This window comes from Paroedura picta, chromosome 5, assembly GCF_049243985.1.
Source record: "Paroedura picta isolate Pp20150507F chromosome 5, Ppicta_v3.0, whole genome shotgun sequence".
Classification (NCBI taxonomy): domain Eukaryota; kingdom Metazoa; phylum Chordata; class Lepidosauria; order Squamata; family Gekkonidae; genus Paroedura; species Paroedura picta.
Genome location: NC_135373.1, coordinates 126,330,650 through 126,348,380, shown reverse-complemented (window position 1 = coordinate 126,348,380; position 17,731 = coordinate 126,330,650). Strand labels below are relative to the sequence as shown.

The following is a 17,731-nucleotide window of genomic DNA, read 5'->3' as shown; positions in this document are numbered from 1 at the left end:
GGACCACAAGCTACTTAAGGTCCCCCTTTTCAACCTTTTTTTCTTATATGAAGACTCCCTAAAAATCACTTTTGGCGATTTCTGTAGATCGGTTTTTGCGGATCGGTTTCAGGAGTGTTGCAGATTGTCAACGACGTTGTGCTTAACGGCAAATCAGTAGCGATTTCAATTGGCAACCATTGTGCAATTTTGAAGGAGTGCGGAATGGCCCACAGTGTGGAAGCCCCTTGTCCGTTCAGCACCAGGGGCTAGACGTGGAGCCGAAGGGTCCGTAGCATGGGCTGCATGTGCTAGTAGGGTAAACCGCTTCTAGTTCTACGTTCTGGGATTGGGCGTTCAGAGATCTCTCAGTATTACAGCTGTCCCCAGAGGTCAGAGATCTGTTCCCCTGGACGACATGGCTCCCTTAGAGGGTGTGGCTTTGGACCCAGCTGATCCCAGGCTCCACCCCCAAATCTGCCGGAGCAGGAGACCCTGGGACAGAGCCGAAAACAAGAGACATCATGAATAACAATGCAAAAGGGACAAAACACAATAGGGACACCGTGCAAGAGAAACTGGATTTGAAAAGAAGGGAACACACCGGAGAAACGGCAGAATGCATACAATGATGCAGTGTGACGGAACAGGGGAACAAGGTGGGGGGTTCTTTGTGGGGTTGCCTAAAGAGCCACTGAGTTGTAGTGGACTTACGGCAACCCCCAGCAAGGGGCTTTTGCGTGAGAAGCAGAGGTGGTCATCCATTGCCAGCTTCTGCAGAGCCTTCCTTGGTGATCTCTCCTTTAAATCCTGACCTTGCTTAGCCTCCAACTTATGGTGACCCCCAGCAAGGGGCCTTTGAGGCAAGTGGGAAGCAGAGGTGGTTGGCCCTGGCCTTCCTCTGCAGAACCTTCCTTGGTGGTCACTCCTCCAAGTACTAACTCTGCTCAGCTTCCAACTTAGAAGAGAGGTGAAAGAGACAGTGGCCCTAACTGCAGGCTGAATTCAGGCTAGGACTGCAGATCCTGGGAAGGGTGGAAGTAACCCTCAATGCCCCACACCTTTCCCCATGACCCCACAGAGGCTGGATTGGCCCTGGTGGAGAAATTTACGTATACTGCTGGGTGAGAGATAAAGACCGGTCAGTGGGGCAAATGGCAGCTGGGGGGGGGGCACTGCTCCTTCTCTCCTGTGCTTCAGTCCCGATCTGAATTGGGGCCCTGCCCGCTTGGGAAGAGGAATTGAAAAACATCAGGAAGCACCTATTCTAAAGTTGCTAGATGCCCTCCCAGAGGATATTGTGGTCTTGAATCGGGCCCCCTTCGGATCTGGCATTTCCCAACAGTTGGCAGCCCTCCCGTAGCCCCATGACCCTTGGCTCGCTCCCGGGCCGGTTTATCTTGCAGCTGTGCAGCGCGGGTGATTCCGTCTCCTCTCTTGCAGGTGGACGCTTCCCCAATTCATCAATCAGACAAAGGGACTGGGGCCAGCTCTTTCCTGGCAGGGCCCTGGGAAGGAGGACAGCTGGCCGAGGCTGGGGACCAGGCGCTGCCAGGCCGCCCCAAAGCCACGGATGGTATATAAGGCGCCTCTGGGAGGTCCCTCGTTCTCAGGACGTGTCCCACTCCAGAAAAGATGAGGGCCCTCTTGGTGTTGGCTGCTCTCCTGGCCGTTGCCTTCGGCGCTGAGAATTTCGTGGGGTATGTAGACGCAAGGAGAGCCTGAGAACCATCAGGGCGGGTCACAGCTAAGGGTCATCACCAAGAGTGGTTAAGAGAAGCAGATTCTAACCTGGAGAACCAGGTTCGATTCCCTCTTCCTCCTCCACAGGCAACCAGCAAGGTGTCCTGGGGCCAGACACAGTTCTGGCAGAGCTCTCTCAGCCTCACCTCCCTCACAGGCTGTCTGTCGTGGGAAGAGGAAGGGAAGGTGATTGTAAGCTGCTTTGAGAGACACAAGGGCTGCTGGATGACCTTGGGCCGGTCCCAGTTCTCTCAGAACTCCCTCAGCCCCACCTACCTCACAGGATATCCGAGGAAGGGAAGGCCATTGTAAGTTATAAGCAGGATACAAAACCCCAGCTGTTCTTCTTTGAGCTCCCCTTGTGGTCTGCTACTGGAAGCCAGCAGAATGAGTCCAGAGAGGTTAATTCACAGGACATGTGATGACTAGGATCTGGATCTTATTTATAACCCACAACAAAAAGGAGAAAATATCCTGACCCAGGTCAACACCTCCCCCCCCCCCAAAAAAAAGGTCCAAATAGGAAAAGAATGCTCAAGACTCTGTAGGGTAAAATGTGTTGTAAAATTACATATTAATATTTCTTAAAATATTGGACTAGATGACCCAGAAGGTCCCTTCCTACTCTGATTCCATGACGCTTTGATTCTATAATTCTAGGGAATGAACGGTGGCAAACAGGGGTGCAGTCAGTTCCTCTCGGTATCCTTAATCCAATAAGCACCAATGAGGAATCCACAGGATTTGGCCGGCAACATAAAGTATGGAAAGATGGTTAATAGAATATGAACAGGCTTGAGCAGTTGTACAGACCAGTTGTTTAAATGGGGCAGAATACCAGGTCCCGAATATGACTGTGGTGCAGCTCGCCAACCTATTGTCCATCTGTAGCAGGCATGTGAACATCGTGCTTTCCAGGGAGATGTGACAGAGCGCTTTGAACTCTCCCCAGGTGTGACTGAGTGGACTGAAAATTTAGTTATCAGTATTTAGGGGAATTGCCCAATTGGTCTGCATAACTGTTGGAACCTACTTGGCTACATTTATTTATTTATTTATTTATTTGTTTATTTATTTATTTGATTTCTTACCCACCGCTCCCACAAGGCTTGCGGCAGGTTACAGTATGTGCTTAAAACCCCCATAAAACCACCCCCTAAAAGCACAAAACAGCAACATATTATATTATTATCATATGCTTCCTGGGTGTAAATAACAATAATTAAGCTGTGTGACCTGACTTAGCCTCCAAGGTCAGATGACCAGCGGCAGAAGACAGCCGCATTTATCGATCTTGAAAGGCGCTGTGGCACCTGGAGGGCCATAAGGTCAGAGGAGTTCCTAACTATCCTGCTTCTGCAGCCACCAGGTGCTACGGATCTCCGCGGCAGATGAAGCCCAAGTGGAGAAAGTGAAAGATCTGGAAGATCTTGAGGACCTCCAGGTAAGCAGCGGATGTGGTGGGTGGCGTTAAAAAAATGTAGGACAAAGTTTGAGTCCAGGGGCACCTTCAAGAATAACAAGGTTTTATTCAAGGGATAAACCTTTGTGGACATGCACCCTAGTGGAGATTTCCCAGGGAGCAGAACAGAATCTTGGGATCTCACATTCAGGCTAGGATCTCAGGAGTTCTCTTATTCCCTCCAGAAAAATGGAGTTGCAGAGTAACAGAGCATTTTGAAAGTATACAGTTATTAGTTACTTTTGTGGATGAGGCACTGATCCAGACTTAGCAATTTGAGGTTTAAAAGACAGATAATCTTTACTGGAAAGATTATACATGAAAATATATTATACTCATCTGCGGCCGATTAGCTTTCAGCCCGGCAAGCTTCTTTCTGCGGGAGGGGGGGAGAGAGAAGCGCAGCCTCCAGCATGGTGGTGGAGCAAACACACATTCACAGACCTGCCACGCATGCGCGTTTATGCCTGGCGGGGCCACAAACGCGCACATGTGGCAGTTTCACGCATGCGTGCATGTGCGGGCCTGTTGCGCATGCACTTATGCACTCCCAGTGGGAGTGCAAACCTGCATGTGAGAAACTGCCGCGCATGCGTGTTTGCGGCCCTGCTGGGTGCAAATGCGTGTGTGCGGAAGGTCTGCACATGCACATTTGCGCGGGGGCTGCCGCACATGCACGGGGGGGCAGGTCACCTTCCCCCCCACCCCTTGGTAGCGGTCCGCAATGAAAAAAAGGTTGCGGACCGCTGTTTTAGACCCTGTGCTGGGTTTATCCCTCTGTTTCTTATGGATGCAATTCCCCAAATCAGTGAGCACAGAGGCATAGCTTAGCCACTTAAGCAGCTCAACAACAGCACTTCAGAGCTGACCTCACCCACTTACTTGCTGACTGCAATGCCAACAAATCTCCTTTTCCTTCCCAGCTGGATTTCTGGCGGGCTCCTGTTCATCCCGAGCTCCCCATCGACGTCCGTGTCCCATTTCCCAGTCTACAGGGCGTCAAGACCTACCTGGAGCACCACGGCATTGACTACTCCATCATGATCGAGGACCTCCAGGTCAGTGGCAGGTTTTCAAGGTGGCCTATCCAGAAATCTCCTCCTCCTCCTCCTCCTCCTTGTACCGCAGATGTCTACAGCCATCGTGAATCTCCAGGCACCTTTGGGATTCTAACACAGAAGGGTGGGCCCATCCACAAAATGGCTGCCATAGAGCTTAGCTGCAGTGTCAGTGACTACCAAAACATCATTTTTAATTATCTGCACAGCCAGCCAGTCAAATCTCCAGTAGCCAATCAAAAGCATTCCTGGGCAAGAGCCCCACCTGTTCCCTGCCATTTTTCTGGAAAAAAGTGGCTGGATCCAGGAAAGGTGTCATTGGGCCCTGTGATGCCCATGGGCGCCATGTGGAGGACACCCTTTGTATAGGCTTGGACCTTTGAGGAAACTTCCTATCGTGGGACTGGTCAGGGGCCTGAAAGACCCTCTGATTCAACAGGCTCCTTAGTGGCATGGAACAATCTCATAGAATCATAGAGTTGGAAGGCACCTTGAGGGTCATCTAGTCCAACCCCCTGCACCATGCAGGACACTCACAACCCTCTCGCTCATCCACTGTCAGCTGCCAGTCCCTTGAGCCTTCACAGAATCAGCCTCTCCGTCAGATGGCTATCCAGCCTCGGCTTAAAAATCTCCAAAGATGGAGAACCCGCCACCTCCCGAGGAAGCCTGTTCCACTGAGAAACCTCTCTGGCTGTCAGGAACTTTAGAGGGAATTTCTTGTGCATTAATTTCATCCCATTGGTTCTGGTCTGTCCCTCTGGGGCAAGAGAGAACAACTCTGCTCCATCCTCTACATGGCATCTTCTATATATCCCTCTATGAGGGATATATTTATTGACTTGGTGTCCTTTTGACTCAAGGGTCTTGAGCAGGTGGAAACCCAGCCCTCTTATAGGCAATCACTGCAGTCAAACACTTAGCAACTGCTAAGGTGGTCTTCCAATTCTCATCTACGAGGAAAAATGGAATGTTCTTTTGAGGCGGTACGTTCACAGAACCTGTTACGAGGGAGAACAAGTACCTTCCTCTCAGAGCAGACCAGATTTCACCCTCCAGTCAGATAAGTTGTAAGGATTAAAGCTGACCAGATCCTTAAAAATCAACGCTGTTGCCCATGAATCGGCCTTGTGGCGTGTCCAAGAAGAAAATCTGTAACTGAGTGAGCATAAATGCCATTCTATCATGAGGGATGCATGGGAAACTGCTCAAGAATACCCTCATCTGTGGAACATTCACAGGACGGGCGCCATTCCTCAGAATCCAAGGGTCGCTGAAATGCTCATTCGGTGCAATTATCGGTGGGAGGGACAATGGACAACAACGATTGATCTTTCCTTTGGGCGGTGTTTGTACAGCTGGGAGAATCCTCACCCGTTCTCCCTCCCTGCACCTCTTCCAGGAACTTGTGGATGAGGAACAGCTGCAAATGTCACGCCGGCATTTCATGCCCCTGTCGATCGAGACCTTCAACTACGCTTCCTATCACAATCTGGACGAGGTGAGTGTCACACCTGGACAAGGGCTTCGTGGAACCTTTTGTGGCTTGACAATCTGGGGCCAGAAATAGTCACTGGACTTCCTTGGGGGTCTTCCATCCAACCAGGGCTGACCCTGCTTAGCTTCCCAGATCTAGTGAGATGGGGCTGGCTGGGGCCGCCCATGTCAAGGCTCCTTAAATGGAGACCCTACAGTCAAACACCATGGAAATGAGATTCCCATCCTGTAGGCCAGTGGTTCTCAACCTGGGGGTCGGGACCTATTTGGGGGTCAAACGACTCTTTCACAGTGGTTGCGGCAGGGCAATCAGCTTGGCTGTGGGGGGGGGGGCATCCACACAACAGCCTTGCAGGGTAGATCAAGATAGAGCATTTGTCTGTCTGGAGCAGTGGAAAAGAGTGAGATCGGCAGGGTAGGATAAGAGGCAGAACTGAACTGAGAAACCCCAGAAAAAAACAATTTATACACAATCATGAACTATGGACAATTTATACACAATCATGAACTATGGACTGCCATTGGGCAGTCTCGGTTTAATTTCTGTGAAAGAACCCTTGCCTAATTTCATGGTTGGGGGTCATCACAATGACTGTTTATGCACTGGGAACTTCATTGCCCCATCCCCCTATCAGGAGCACAGATAGGGGGTAGATGAGGTGCTCCAGTCCAAATGCTCCCCTGTGTGGGTGCAGGAAGAGGTGGGGCAACCTGCCATGACTAAAACTCCAGCCTGCAGCCCAGCATGAAACCTCCAGTGCATAAACGGTCAACATGAGGAACTGTATTAAAGGGTTGCAGCATTGGTTCCTCTCTTGGTGGAATGCCACAGCACCCCCCACCCTCCTGCCAATGCAGATCTTGAGGCCCTCTCTCTCCATTCACTAGATCTACGGCTTCATGGACCTCCTGACAGCTGAAAAGCCCGGCTTGGTCAGTAAAATCCAGATTGGCCAGAGTTACGAGGGTCGCCCGATCAACATCTTGAAGGTAGGTTACCCCCAAATGTTTATTGACGTGAGTTCTGAGCGTTGACGAATGCTGATTTTGGCCGTTTTAAGCGTCTGACACGCCTGCTTGTTCGCATCTCCCCTTGGCCATTTGTTCAGACAAACTGTCCCAATTCCTTGATGCCGTCTCTTGCTTCTTGCTAACTGGGGCAGGGGGCTTGGGGGCTTCTGGAGCGGACCAGGTGACGAGGACAGAAGGGGTCAGAAGGAAAGGGGTGAAAGACAAAATGGCTGAGGGAGGAGGCCAAGCTAGCTGCAGATGAGCGAAGAATAGTTAGACAGTTAGGCCTCTCTCTCCTCTCTTTCTTTCCAAAGTTATTTCTCATCTGAATGAAACTATTGCATTCTTTTATTAAGCGACTTGGTGCTTTGCTCCTTTGCCGTATTTTAACTCTGGCAACAGAGAAAGCTGAGGCTGCAGTTCTTCTCTGGCGTTACCGCTGCTGCTGGGCATAATGACATTTTAGCGTTTGGATCACACGGAGCTGAGATGTCCGTTCCGGTTTCCACCCTCAGAAGGAGGCAGCAATGCAGCTGTTCACCTCTCTCCTTCTTGCAGTTCAGCACGGGGGGAGTCAAGCGGCCAGCCATCTGGATCGACACCGGGATCCACTCCCGTGAATGGGTCACCCAGGCCAGCGGAATCCTGTTTGCCAAGAAGGTACCGACTCTGATGCCACCCCAAATCCACGCCACGGATAGGGAAAAAGAAAGGCGTGGAGGGCAGGTCCATCGCTGACCCTTAGTTGTGACAGTAAAACAATAATAGAATAATAGAATAATAGAACCTCCTGGGTCATCTAGTCCACCCCCTGCACCATGCAGGACACTCACAACCCTCTCGCTCCTCCACTGTCACCTGCCACCCCCTGGAGCCTTCCCAGAATCAGCCACTCCGTCAGATGGCTCTCCAGCCTCTGCTTCAAAACCTCCAAAGATGAAGAACCCACCACCTCCCGAGGAAGCCTGTTCCACTGACGGTCAGGAACTTCTTCCAGAGGTTGAGACGGAATTTCCTTTGGATTAATTTCATCCCATTCGTTCTGGTCTGTCCTTCTGGGGCAAGAGAGAACAATTCTGCTCCATCCTCCATATGGCACTCTTTTAAATACTTGAAGATGGCAATCAGATCCCCTCTCAGTCGCCTCCTCTCCAGGCTAAACAGACCAAGCTCCCCCAACCTATCCTCATATGTCTTGGTCTCCAAACCCCTCACCATCTTTGTTGCCCTCCTCTGGACACGCTCCATGAAACATCCATATTCACAGGCAGTCTACCCAGTGGAGCAAGGATTCCATGCTGCCTGGACTGCACTGTGCAAAGGCAGGAATTAGTCAGGTGCCAAATGCTGCATCTTCGGAATCCGGGCATTTGTTTTCAGCTCTCAGGACTGCATGAACTGGACTAGGAAGAAGGAAGGTGATGTTGAGGGATAACTCAAAGACCAGGCAGGGGGAAGCAGGGCCTCAGTTGCAGAGGTCTGGAGGGAGAGTCAGGACTTCCCTAGAGTTTTCCCCCTGGCTGGCAGCAGGAAGGTGGATAAGCCCACAACTGCAAATACATGCAGACCTATTTATATGTCAACTGATCAGAGCATTCAGGGCTTCTCTGGGCAGGTTTGAGCTCTGGCACATTTCACATTATAGATCATGTGCCATCTAGGGTCACCCGCTTTAGTTTGGGATATTCTTGGGAATTTGGGGGTGAAGCCCAAATTTGGGCTTGGGTTTGGGAACTGAAGGGATTTTCCTCCTTTGGGTATAATGCTGTAAGATCCACCTTCCAACCCAGCTGTTTTATCCAAGCGATTGACCTCTGTAGCTCTGGGATCAGTGGTTGTTCCATTCCCGGGATGTGGTGAGCTCTCCTTCTTTGTATGTTTTTAAGCAGAGGCTTGATGGCCATCTTACAGAAATGCTGATTCTGTGGATTTAGGCGGGCAGAAGGGATTGAGGCCCTTTTTTGCATGCCCGGGGAAATGCTGATCACTTTGGTGTTGAGAGGTGAATTTCTTCCCGGCCAGACTGGCCAAGGATTCTGTATTTTTGGGGGCATGCCATTATGTTTCCTGCATTGTGCAGGGGGTTGAGCTAGATGACCATGACGGTCCCTGCCAACTCTATGATTCAACTCCAGACCGAACCATTAAAGGCGTCATGGACAGGCCGTTGGGGACCCAATTCACATTGTGCAGTCCCCCAAGCCTCATTGGGAAAGGTGTACTCAAAGTAACATGAATCAGTGTGCAATGGAAAACATCTTAGCCTTGGTTCCTTCCCTTCAGATTCTTGACGGTTACGGTAAAGACGCCTCCGTGACCTCCATCTTGGACAACTTTGACATCTTCCTGGAAATTGTCACGAATCCCGACGGCTTTGCTTTTACTCACTCCAAGGTGTGGCTTTCCCCTCGAAGCCCCTGGGGAGGGTGGGCAGCTCTCGGTTGAGAAATAGCTGCAGATTTTGGGAAAGGAGCCTGCGAAGGGCAGGGTTGGGGAGGGAGTTTGCTTTCCAGAGTGGAAGCTGCTGCTGGGAGATCCGCCGTAATGGCGGGAGATCTCCAGGCACTACCTGGAGGTTGGCAGCTGCTTGCTGGGGCCAGGGGGTGGGATGGGGTTAGCCAATAGCCCAATGGCACCTGTGCAGTGAGTCAATTTTTAAAAAGAAACCAGGATGCAGAAACACTCCCAGCAGCACGGCAGGCTAACAGGACGCCTCTTCCTGACCGTTCTAGAACCGCATGTGGCGCAAGACGAGGTCCATCAACAGCGGGTCATCCTGCGTGGGAGTAGACCCCAACAGGAACTGGGATGCCGGTTTCGGAGGTACTTTTCTTTGATATTAATTAATTAATATTTAAATTTATTGCCCACCTCTCCCCCAAGGGCTCGAGGCGGGTTACGATGTTAGGCTAAAACCCCCATAAAACCCCTTAAAACCGGCATTTAAAAATCCCTTAAATACGATATAAAAGCCTGAAAAGGAAAAAAACGGAACAGATGCTGCGGCAGGAAATACAAACCCAACCTAACAATCCCCTAAAACACACACTAGCAGGGAGAGGGTGAGCCGAGGGCGCTGATGTACATCTCTACGGCCACTCATGTAGGGAGGGCCCAGGTCTCCCTTGCCACCTAGCATCAACCGTAGACCTGGCAGAAGAGCTCTGTCTTTCAGGCCCTGCAGAACACTTTCCTTTTCCTTTGGGCTAATTCAGGACAGTTGGTAAGCGTCAGCTTTGGGGCTGAGCGGAACTTCACAATCCAACTTTAAAAGATATCTGCACAGCCAAACAGAAGTCCAACCTGGACTCACCCACCCCCTTTTCTTAAACATTAGGCAGGCCACCAGGAATGGCACCCAACGGTGCCCTGCCTTGCACCTTCACCAGACAGGAGCCATAACAGTGGCATGAAGCCCATACAGGTGTGTAACACCGTCCCATCCTTACCCATGACTGGCTTCTTTGATCAGGTGACAGCAGGCTTTCTCAACCCCGGGGTTTCATGACGGCCCTGGAAGGGTTTCCTGAATGGGTGGGAGGTAATTCATTTTTTTTATATTGTAAAAGATTTGTTAAACATTTATGGGTGCTATGACCATATAGAGTCATGTCAACCTACCCTCACCTCCCAAAACGACCAATGATGGGCCTGGAGGGGGTGGGAAGGGGAGGGGCTCCAGGTGGGCGTGTCCACAGCTCTGCTTCCCTACTGTATTCTGCCTGATGGTGCCACTTCTGGGGTTTCTCGAAGCCTGAAGAATGTTTCAGGGGTTTCTCAACAGTAGAAAAGTGGAGAAAGGCTGGGGTACAGAAAAGATGCCCCTCCACAGGGCTGGATTGTTTGGCGCATCAACGGCCAAAGTCATGGAGAGTTTTGTCCTTTGCAGTGGCCGGCTCCAGCGGGAACCCCTGCTCCGAGACGTACCGCGGACCCCGTGCGAACTCCGAGCCCGAAGTGAAAGCCATCGTGGACTTTGTGAAGAGCCATGGCAACATCAAGGCCTTCGTCTCCATCCACAGCTACTCCCAGCTGCTCCTCTATCCCTTTGGCTACACCTCCAAAAAGGCTGCTGATGCGGCGGAGCTGGTAGGGCCCTGCGGCGCCCTCTGCCTCTGTGACCTCCCCTTTCTCAGCTGCCGTTCGTGGAAGCCTTTCACTCGACACACTCTCTCCTCCAGCTGTTTTGCAAGATGTGTTGGGGGACATTAGCTTTAAAGGAGAGGAGAGGACAGGGGATACCTGGCATTCTCCACTAATGCGTACGAGGATTTACCCCCCAGGATTTGGGGAGGGGGGAGCTCTAGAAGAAGAGGATGATATAAAGGAGACAAAATTAAAATATATATATATATCGATAGCCAAAGGAAGAGTCAAAACAAGAAAGTTGTTTGTGAAATAAATTCAATCCTGTTAACAAATGGCAGCCAATCCAGAGCAAAAAGTGAGACAGAAATAAGGAGGGAAAAGATATTTAAGAATTTTAGACCAAATGGGGAGAAAAATCTGATTATTCCTCCTTTTCTGCCAAGTCCAGCTCTTTCCCCCTTTAAATAGTGCACAGATGCTGTAGACTTTCTTGCAGCTGCGGAGGGGGCTTTTCTGGGTTCACATTTTCCCTGCTTGTACGTTCTTGTTTCTTTGAAGGGTGTTTCCTGATCTCTACATATTTTGATTTCTCTCGCGTCTCCCTACACATTTCAACTGCGGTTTATGTTGGACATTACGTGACGTAATATTGAATCAACCACTAGGGGCAACGTGCAGAACAGAACTAAAGAAAAGCCCCACCGTCTCAGATCTTATTCTTCTTTCCATGTCCCCTTCCAGGATGCGCTTGCTAAGAAGGCGGTTGATAAACTCTCTTCCCTGCATGGGACCCAATACAAATACGGCAGCATCATCACCACTATCTGTAAGTCTCCACTGTGGTCCTCCCGTGCACCAGAGCAGTCCGCAGTTCCAAAGCACCTCCGGCTCCTGCGTTCTTTACACACTTAGAAGCAAAAGCTGAAGTCAAGCAACAATGTACAGCCCATCCCCTTAGTTATAGTCCAGGACACAGCTTGGGTTTTGTACAGACATGTAGAAGGCCATTGGGCAAGGAATGAATGGGTCCTAGGCCACAGGCTGGTCAAGCTGCATTCGAAACAGATACACAAACCTTTCCACGGGTAGAGGGCAGGACATGGGATGGGCACTAATCAGCTCACAAATAAATTTTAGCCATTTCATTCCTCACAAACTGAAATTTGTGCCAGGTCTACTGCTGCGGACATTTAAGTAGCTTATGGGCAGTTTGTGAATGGCAGAAAGGAAGGGGTTAAAGGGCTTCGAGTCCCTTGCCTTTTTCTCCCTGTTGCCCATCTATTTTTCATTACAGGGGTTTTTAAAGACTCTGAGCCATTTAAATCCCTTCCGAGTGCTCCGAAGGTATTTAAATGGCTTGGAGCCCCTTTAAACTCATGCATTCTGCTCCCGACAAACCTAAACAGTTCACCCAGGAACCTCCTAGGTCAGTTGTGTTTGGCTATGAACCAAACTGCATTTTAATGGCTTGCGCGCATCCCTGGCCAGGACATGTATATGGTATTTGTCGTGTGGTTTGGTTTTAGAATTTGGTGTCCCAGAGGCAGATCTTTCTGCTATTAGAGGTGTTACTTCCGGTGTAAAAAACCTCCTTCCAAAGGAAAACGCTTCTGCTTGAAAGACTCATCTTGGGAGGTCTAACTCAGTATATTGTACAAGTCCCAAGTCCACCATGAACTGTTTGCGTGATTTCAGGTGAACCACGTAGAAAAAGGGATTCAAAGATCATCTGCTCTTTCGTTTTGACTTAGAATCTTCTCACCTCCGAGTTCCAAAAGGTTTTGTGTTGTATCGTGAACAGTTTGCACCATCCCTTCTAGAAGGAAGAGGCGCTGACAGCTGTGTAGCCCAGATGTGACTCTTCCTTTTCTCTGTGTGCTTATTTGTAGACCAAGCCAGTGGAGGCACCATCGACTGGACCTACGAACAAGGCATCAAGTACTCCTACACGTTTGAGCTGAGGGACACGGGCCGGTACGGCTTCATGCTCCCTGCCAGTCAAATCATCCCGACGGCCGAGGAGACCTGGCTGGCCCTGAAGGTCATCATGGAGCACACGCGGGATCACCCCTACTAAACCAGAACTGATTGCCAGCTGCCCTCGCTGGGGGCAGAGACAGTGAGCGGAATCCAAAATAATCGAGTTCCCGGATAAATAAAGCCCACGGGCGCTGACTTCTCTTCCTTAAAAAAAAAAACCTCTTCCATTTTGCATTCTTGGTGGCATTTTTAATTTAACAAATTAAAGCGACATTAAAGTTGAAGCACACACACGGTCCACAGTCTTGTATGACGTTCTGGTGCGTTATCTACCTAGATAGCCTTGGCTTGCCGATCCAGGGTCAACAATACCCAGTGCAGGACGGGAGGCTATGCAGAGGCAGGCAGGTGCAGGCTGCTGTTGGACGTCTCTTGCCTTGAAAATCCAACAGGGTTGCTATGAATCCTAGAGGGGGAAGGGGCCATGCAGGCCATCCAGTCCCATCTAGAGCACCAATGAGGGGGAGCCCCCCACCTCCTTAGGCAGCCCCTTCCACTGCTGAGCTAGACTCCTAGAATCCTAGAGTGGGAAGGGGCCATGCAGGCCATCTAGTCCCACCCCCTGCTCAATGCAGGATCAGCCTCCAGCATCCAGGAGAAGGATCTGTCCAGCCGCTGCTTGAAGACTGCCAGTGAGGGGGAGCTCCCCACCTCCTGAGGCAGCCCCTTCCCCTGCTGAACTAGACTCCTGGAATCCTAGAGTGGGAAGGGGCCATGCAGGCCATCTAGTTCAATGCAGGATTGGCCTCAAGCATTCAAGATAAATAGCTGTCCAACCAGTGAGGGGGAGCTCTCCACCTGCTTAGGCAGTCCTTTCCACAGCTGAACTGTTCTGACTATGAACATTTCCCCTGATATCTAGCTGGTGCTGCTCTACACGTAGTTTAAAGCCATTCCTGCAGGTCCCACCTGCTGCCAACAGGAACAACTTCCTCCTGTCCAGACGAACATTTCCCTGTTCCTCTACTGCAGCTGGATGGCACTTGATGGCCCAGGCTAGCCGGATGCTGCCAGGTGGTCTTGCACACTAGCACAATGCTCCCCAATTGTTCCTTGGAAGGGAGGTCACCCGGAAATCCAGGGTTGCTACGAAGTGGCAGGCAAGGCCAAACTACCTTGGAACATCTCTTCCTTGCGGGGTTGCCACATGACAGGGGAAAAAGCTTCCTGCTACAGAATCACAAAGCAGTTTTAAAGGACGTTTTGTTTTTTGGCTCCTGTCGGGATTTGTTAATATTAAGACGTGGGCATTGCGGGAAAAGCCAGTTTGTGGCCTGCCCCTGCTCACAGCAAACCACTAGATTGCTCAGGATATGTCTGACTGCCTGTGATGGAACGAGGAAACCCCCAGTTTGATGTGCAACACATTCCCTCTCCAGAGATGTTTAATCCCTCCCAGCTCGTTCGGCTGTTAAGATCCCAGAAACACATTTTTTTCTTCCCAAAAATACAAACCTGAAAACTACAGGGGACATTTTTCATTTTATTGAGCTGGGGGGTGGGGGGGGGGAAGGAAGTCAAACTAGACATCACCATCCAACCCACCGGTCCTTGAAAGCAGCAGCAGTGTGACATAATTAACCCAATTAGGAAAATATTCAAAATCCACAAAGCCAGCAACGGCACCAAAGGCACGCTGAGGTGTTCTTCCAATGGCGAGCATGAAGCAAGAATGCTCTCCTCGACGGAGGGAGTCGGAATTCTGCCTTTCGGATGCATGCTAAGGTTTTGGGGAGTCCAGAGAAAAGTTTTGCGTCAGGGCTATACCCTTCAAATCAAATAAATAAAAACACGGGAAATCTGGGGAGGGGATGTTTTCCTTCACAAAACCCTCTTCAATCGAACAAGAAATATATAGCAATACCAGCTGGGTAGCTGCAATGAGCTTTGAAGTCCTTGCAGATTTGTGGTTTATCAGGGGTAAGAAACAGTTGCATGAAAATTAAAACCTGCTCAGGCTTCAAGAAAAACAGAGAAATCGCATCAGACTAGGTGCAAATTCATGGGCTTTTCTATATCCGCATTTCCTTCCCTTTTGTGTTCTTGCTGCTCCAGAGGTCTTTGGCTTGTTCTGCTTGTGTTTTGCGCCTTCTAGTGGTCAATTCGATATTACATTACATGGCCTAAAACCCTAGCGGGACGTAAACCAGACATAAACTGATACAATTTTGAATCAGCCACTAAAGGGAGCGAAACACATTCAGCTAAGAAAAAAACCCTGAAGCAACTGGAACACTGAAGCCAGGAAAATGAGCATTCAGAAAAGCCCAAAGTTTTCAAAACTAATTTTACATCAGTTTGCCCTCCTGGCTTCTCACCAAGGAATCTTGACAGCTGTCCAAGGCATTAAGACTTCTCTACTGGAGATCCCTAGTACTACATCTCCCCGGATTCCTTTGGTAGATGCCACAAAGTGATGGTATTTGTGCACACAAGTCTATCGTGATTGTATTGCCTGACAAACACATTAACACTTGACATCACAACCGGTGGAAATTAAACTTAACCTGTCAGCAGGTCCAAAAATCCTGGCTCAAAAGGGAACCACTGTACCTGTGGCGCTACATGAGCTTTAAAAACAGGTGGGACCATTGCAGACTCAAGGGGAGCAGGACATGCATCAAGAACAAGGATCCAACCAAGTCACACCAGTCATACCACTCATAATAAATACAGGACGTTTAACACAACTCAGTTTGCCGCGGTCAATTACTTATATCCGATCGGACGGGACATTTGCAGCGAGTAGGAATACGAGGGTAAGGAAGTTTGGGGAGGGGGCTTCTCAGAGCTGGTTGCACCACGACACAACCTCGGTGGAAGGACTCGTTGCAGGAGTCAGCTGAAAGATCCCACGCTTCAGACAGAGGCTACCGAAAATCGGCTTCCCGTCACCGGGCAATTAGACAGCAGAAGGTCATTCGAATGCGTGAAAAAGCAGTTTCTCCAAACGGTGCAAGAACGGCCTGCCGTCTCAAAGCAGCCAGCTTCCAACGACAGAAACCTAAACGAATCCCACTGTCAACCTCCCAGTTTGGATCTTAAGTCCTGCCGGCCGTGCTGCACTTGCAAAATGTACCACAAAGTAACAGTCACACTTCAGGCATACGTTCAAGCAAAAGCCAACTTTGAGTGTGCAACTGATGGACACTAACGTCATTTCCACGGGGGACTGTCGCTGTTGGGTGCCGCAATCCCGCAGCGGAGATTCGTATAAAAACAGGCATATTTTTAAAAACGTACAAAATGGAGAATGGAGCGTTTCCGTTAGAGGAAGACAAAGAGGCGCATGGGACGAACATCGGCAGCCAACCCTATTGTGTGATTTCTCTGCTTCCTAGACGTTGAGGCCACTTACAATAGAGATCCTCGCAGCTGAGAAATACAAATAGGAGCCTGAGGAAGAAGTATTCCACTCTTATTAGGGTGTTTGTGACTGACAGCGCACGGGGGAGCCTTGCACCCCAAGCTTAGGAACTACCCTTTCTTAGCTCTGGTTTCTGCAGAATGTAACTCTCTACAGGCATTGTGATTCTCGAATGCGACCAGCTGAAATTCATGCATGGAAAACCGCAGCTATGAAAGGGGTCATTTTCAGGCAACGAGCTTTATCGACTTGATGGGCGTGCTTGAGAATAGCCGCATGGGCCACCGCAATGGGCTGGGCCACGTATGCCCCTGGGAAGCAACCCAATTCCTTCCCACACAGAAACACTTTCCAGGACCACTCCAGGAATGGCAAATGTTTGCGGTGAAAGAGGCCATCTCTTCCCCGTGTCTTTTCGGACGATGCTGCACGGCAGAGGTGGAGGAGTGGAATGTTTTGGGGAGTGGCGTGGAGAACTCTGGAACGCGTCTACGGACGGATCCAGCTCTGGTGAAGAGGCAGACGCCGAAGAAAGACTTACCTAAGGGACACTATGCTTTCAACTTTGGAAGAGTTTGAGCACAGAAAGAAGGGAAGGGAGACAGGGTTCTAGCGACGAATTTCCCCTGCTGATCTTCCACAGCCCACTGCATCTTCCCGTACTGCCTTCCAGTGAAGAATAGGAGGGGGGGGATCAGAGGGGAGACTGCCCATGTGCCATATGCACACTGTCCCGTTTCGACCCACAGATGGACACCAGAAGCCGGAGAGACAGGAGTGGGGAGGAAATCGGTGCTTGTGCCAAGTGAAAGGCTGTACTTTCTAAGGGTTTGCAAGCGAGCAAAGCTTCTGATGTGGGTGGCCCGAATTCAGATGGGAGCCACAGTATGGGGAGGGGGCTAAAGCCCTCTTTGCTCGCACTGTGGCAGCCACCAGAGCCAGCCCCCCCCCCCCCACAGACACACAGGGTTTCCATTTCTCTACGAAAACCCGAGAAGATCCATTTGTGTCTCTCCTGCTAGACAACTGCCCAGCAGTGCTGCCTGCAAATTATTTTCCGAGTACGGTGCCAGAGGAGGGCCACAGCGGAGGCCCCCAGGTTGTCGGATTGCTCGAGCCTCTTTCAGGGCTTCCAACGCAAGGAAGCCTGACTTGCCGCCCCTTTTTGACTCCAGGGGTCATTTCCCTCCTCTCTCTTCCTTTAAAATCCCGTCACCTTTTTTGCTTCAAGACAGTTTTTGGGACTCCCAAGTTCTCAGGGGTCAGTTTGCATTCAAACACTCCAACTCTCCTATTTCCCCCCACAAAATTTACAAAACACAGACACAAACTGGAATCAGCACGCCCAGAAAGATGGGTTACGAGTCCCAAGAGCCTCCTTCCATGGCCCTTTCCCTCGGCTACTCCGTCCCTCCCACCTTCCCTGCCCCCCCCCCCCCCCGGCCTGTCCATACCGTCTTCCTACAAGCGACATGCGGGCTGCAG

General features: G+C 50.4%; 1 protein-coding gene across 1 annotated transcript; it reads left to right on the top strand.

Moving 5' to 3' along the window:
* Positions 1-1,569: 1,569 nt before the first annotated feature.
* On the top strand, positions 1,570-13,098 carry LOC143838667 (carboxypeptidase A1-like). The gene is made up of 11 exons (XM_077340387.1): positions 1,570-1,679; positions 3,085-3,166; positions 4,108-4,242; positions 5,645-5,743; positions 6,628-6,729; positions 7,309-7,410; positions 9,034-9,144; positions 9,483-9,573; positions 10,640-10,839; positions 11,581-11,665; positions 12,729-13,098. The coding sequence occupies exons 1-11, from the start codon at positions 1,615-1,617 to the stop codon at positions 12,914-12,916; spliced, it is 1,260 nt and encodes a 419-aa protein (XP_077196502.1). The 5' UTR covers positions 1,570-1,614; the 3' UTR covers positions 12,917-13,098.
* Positions 13,099-17,731: the final 4,633 nt, after the last annotated feature.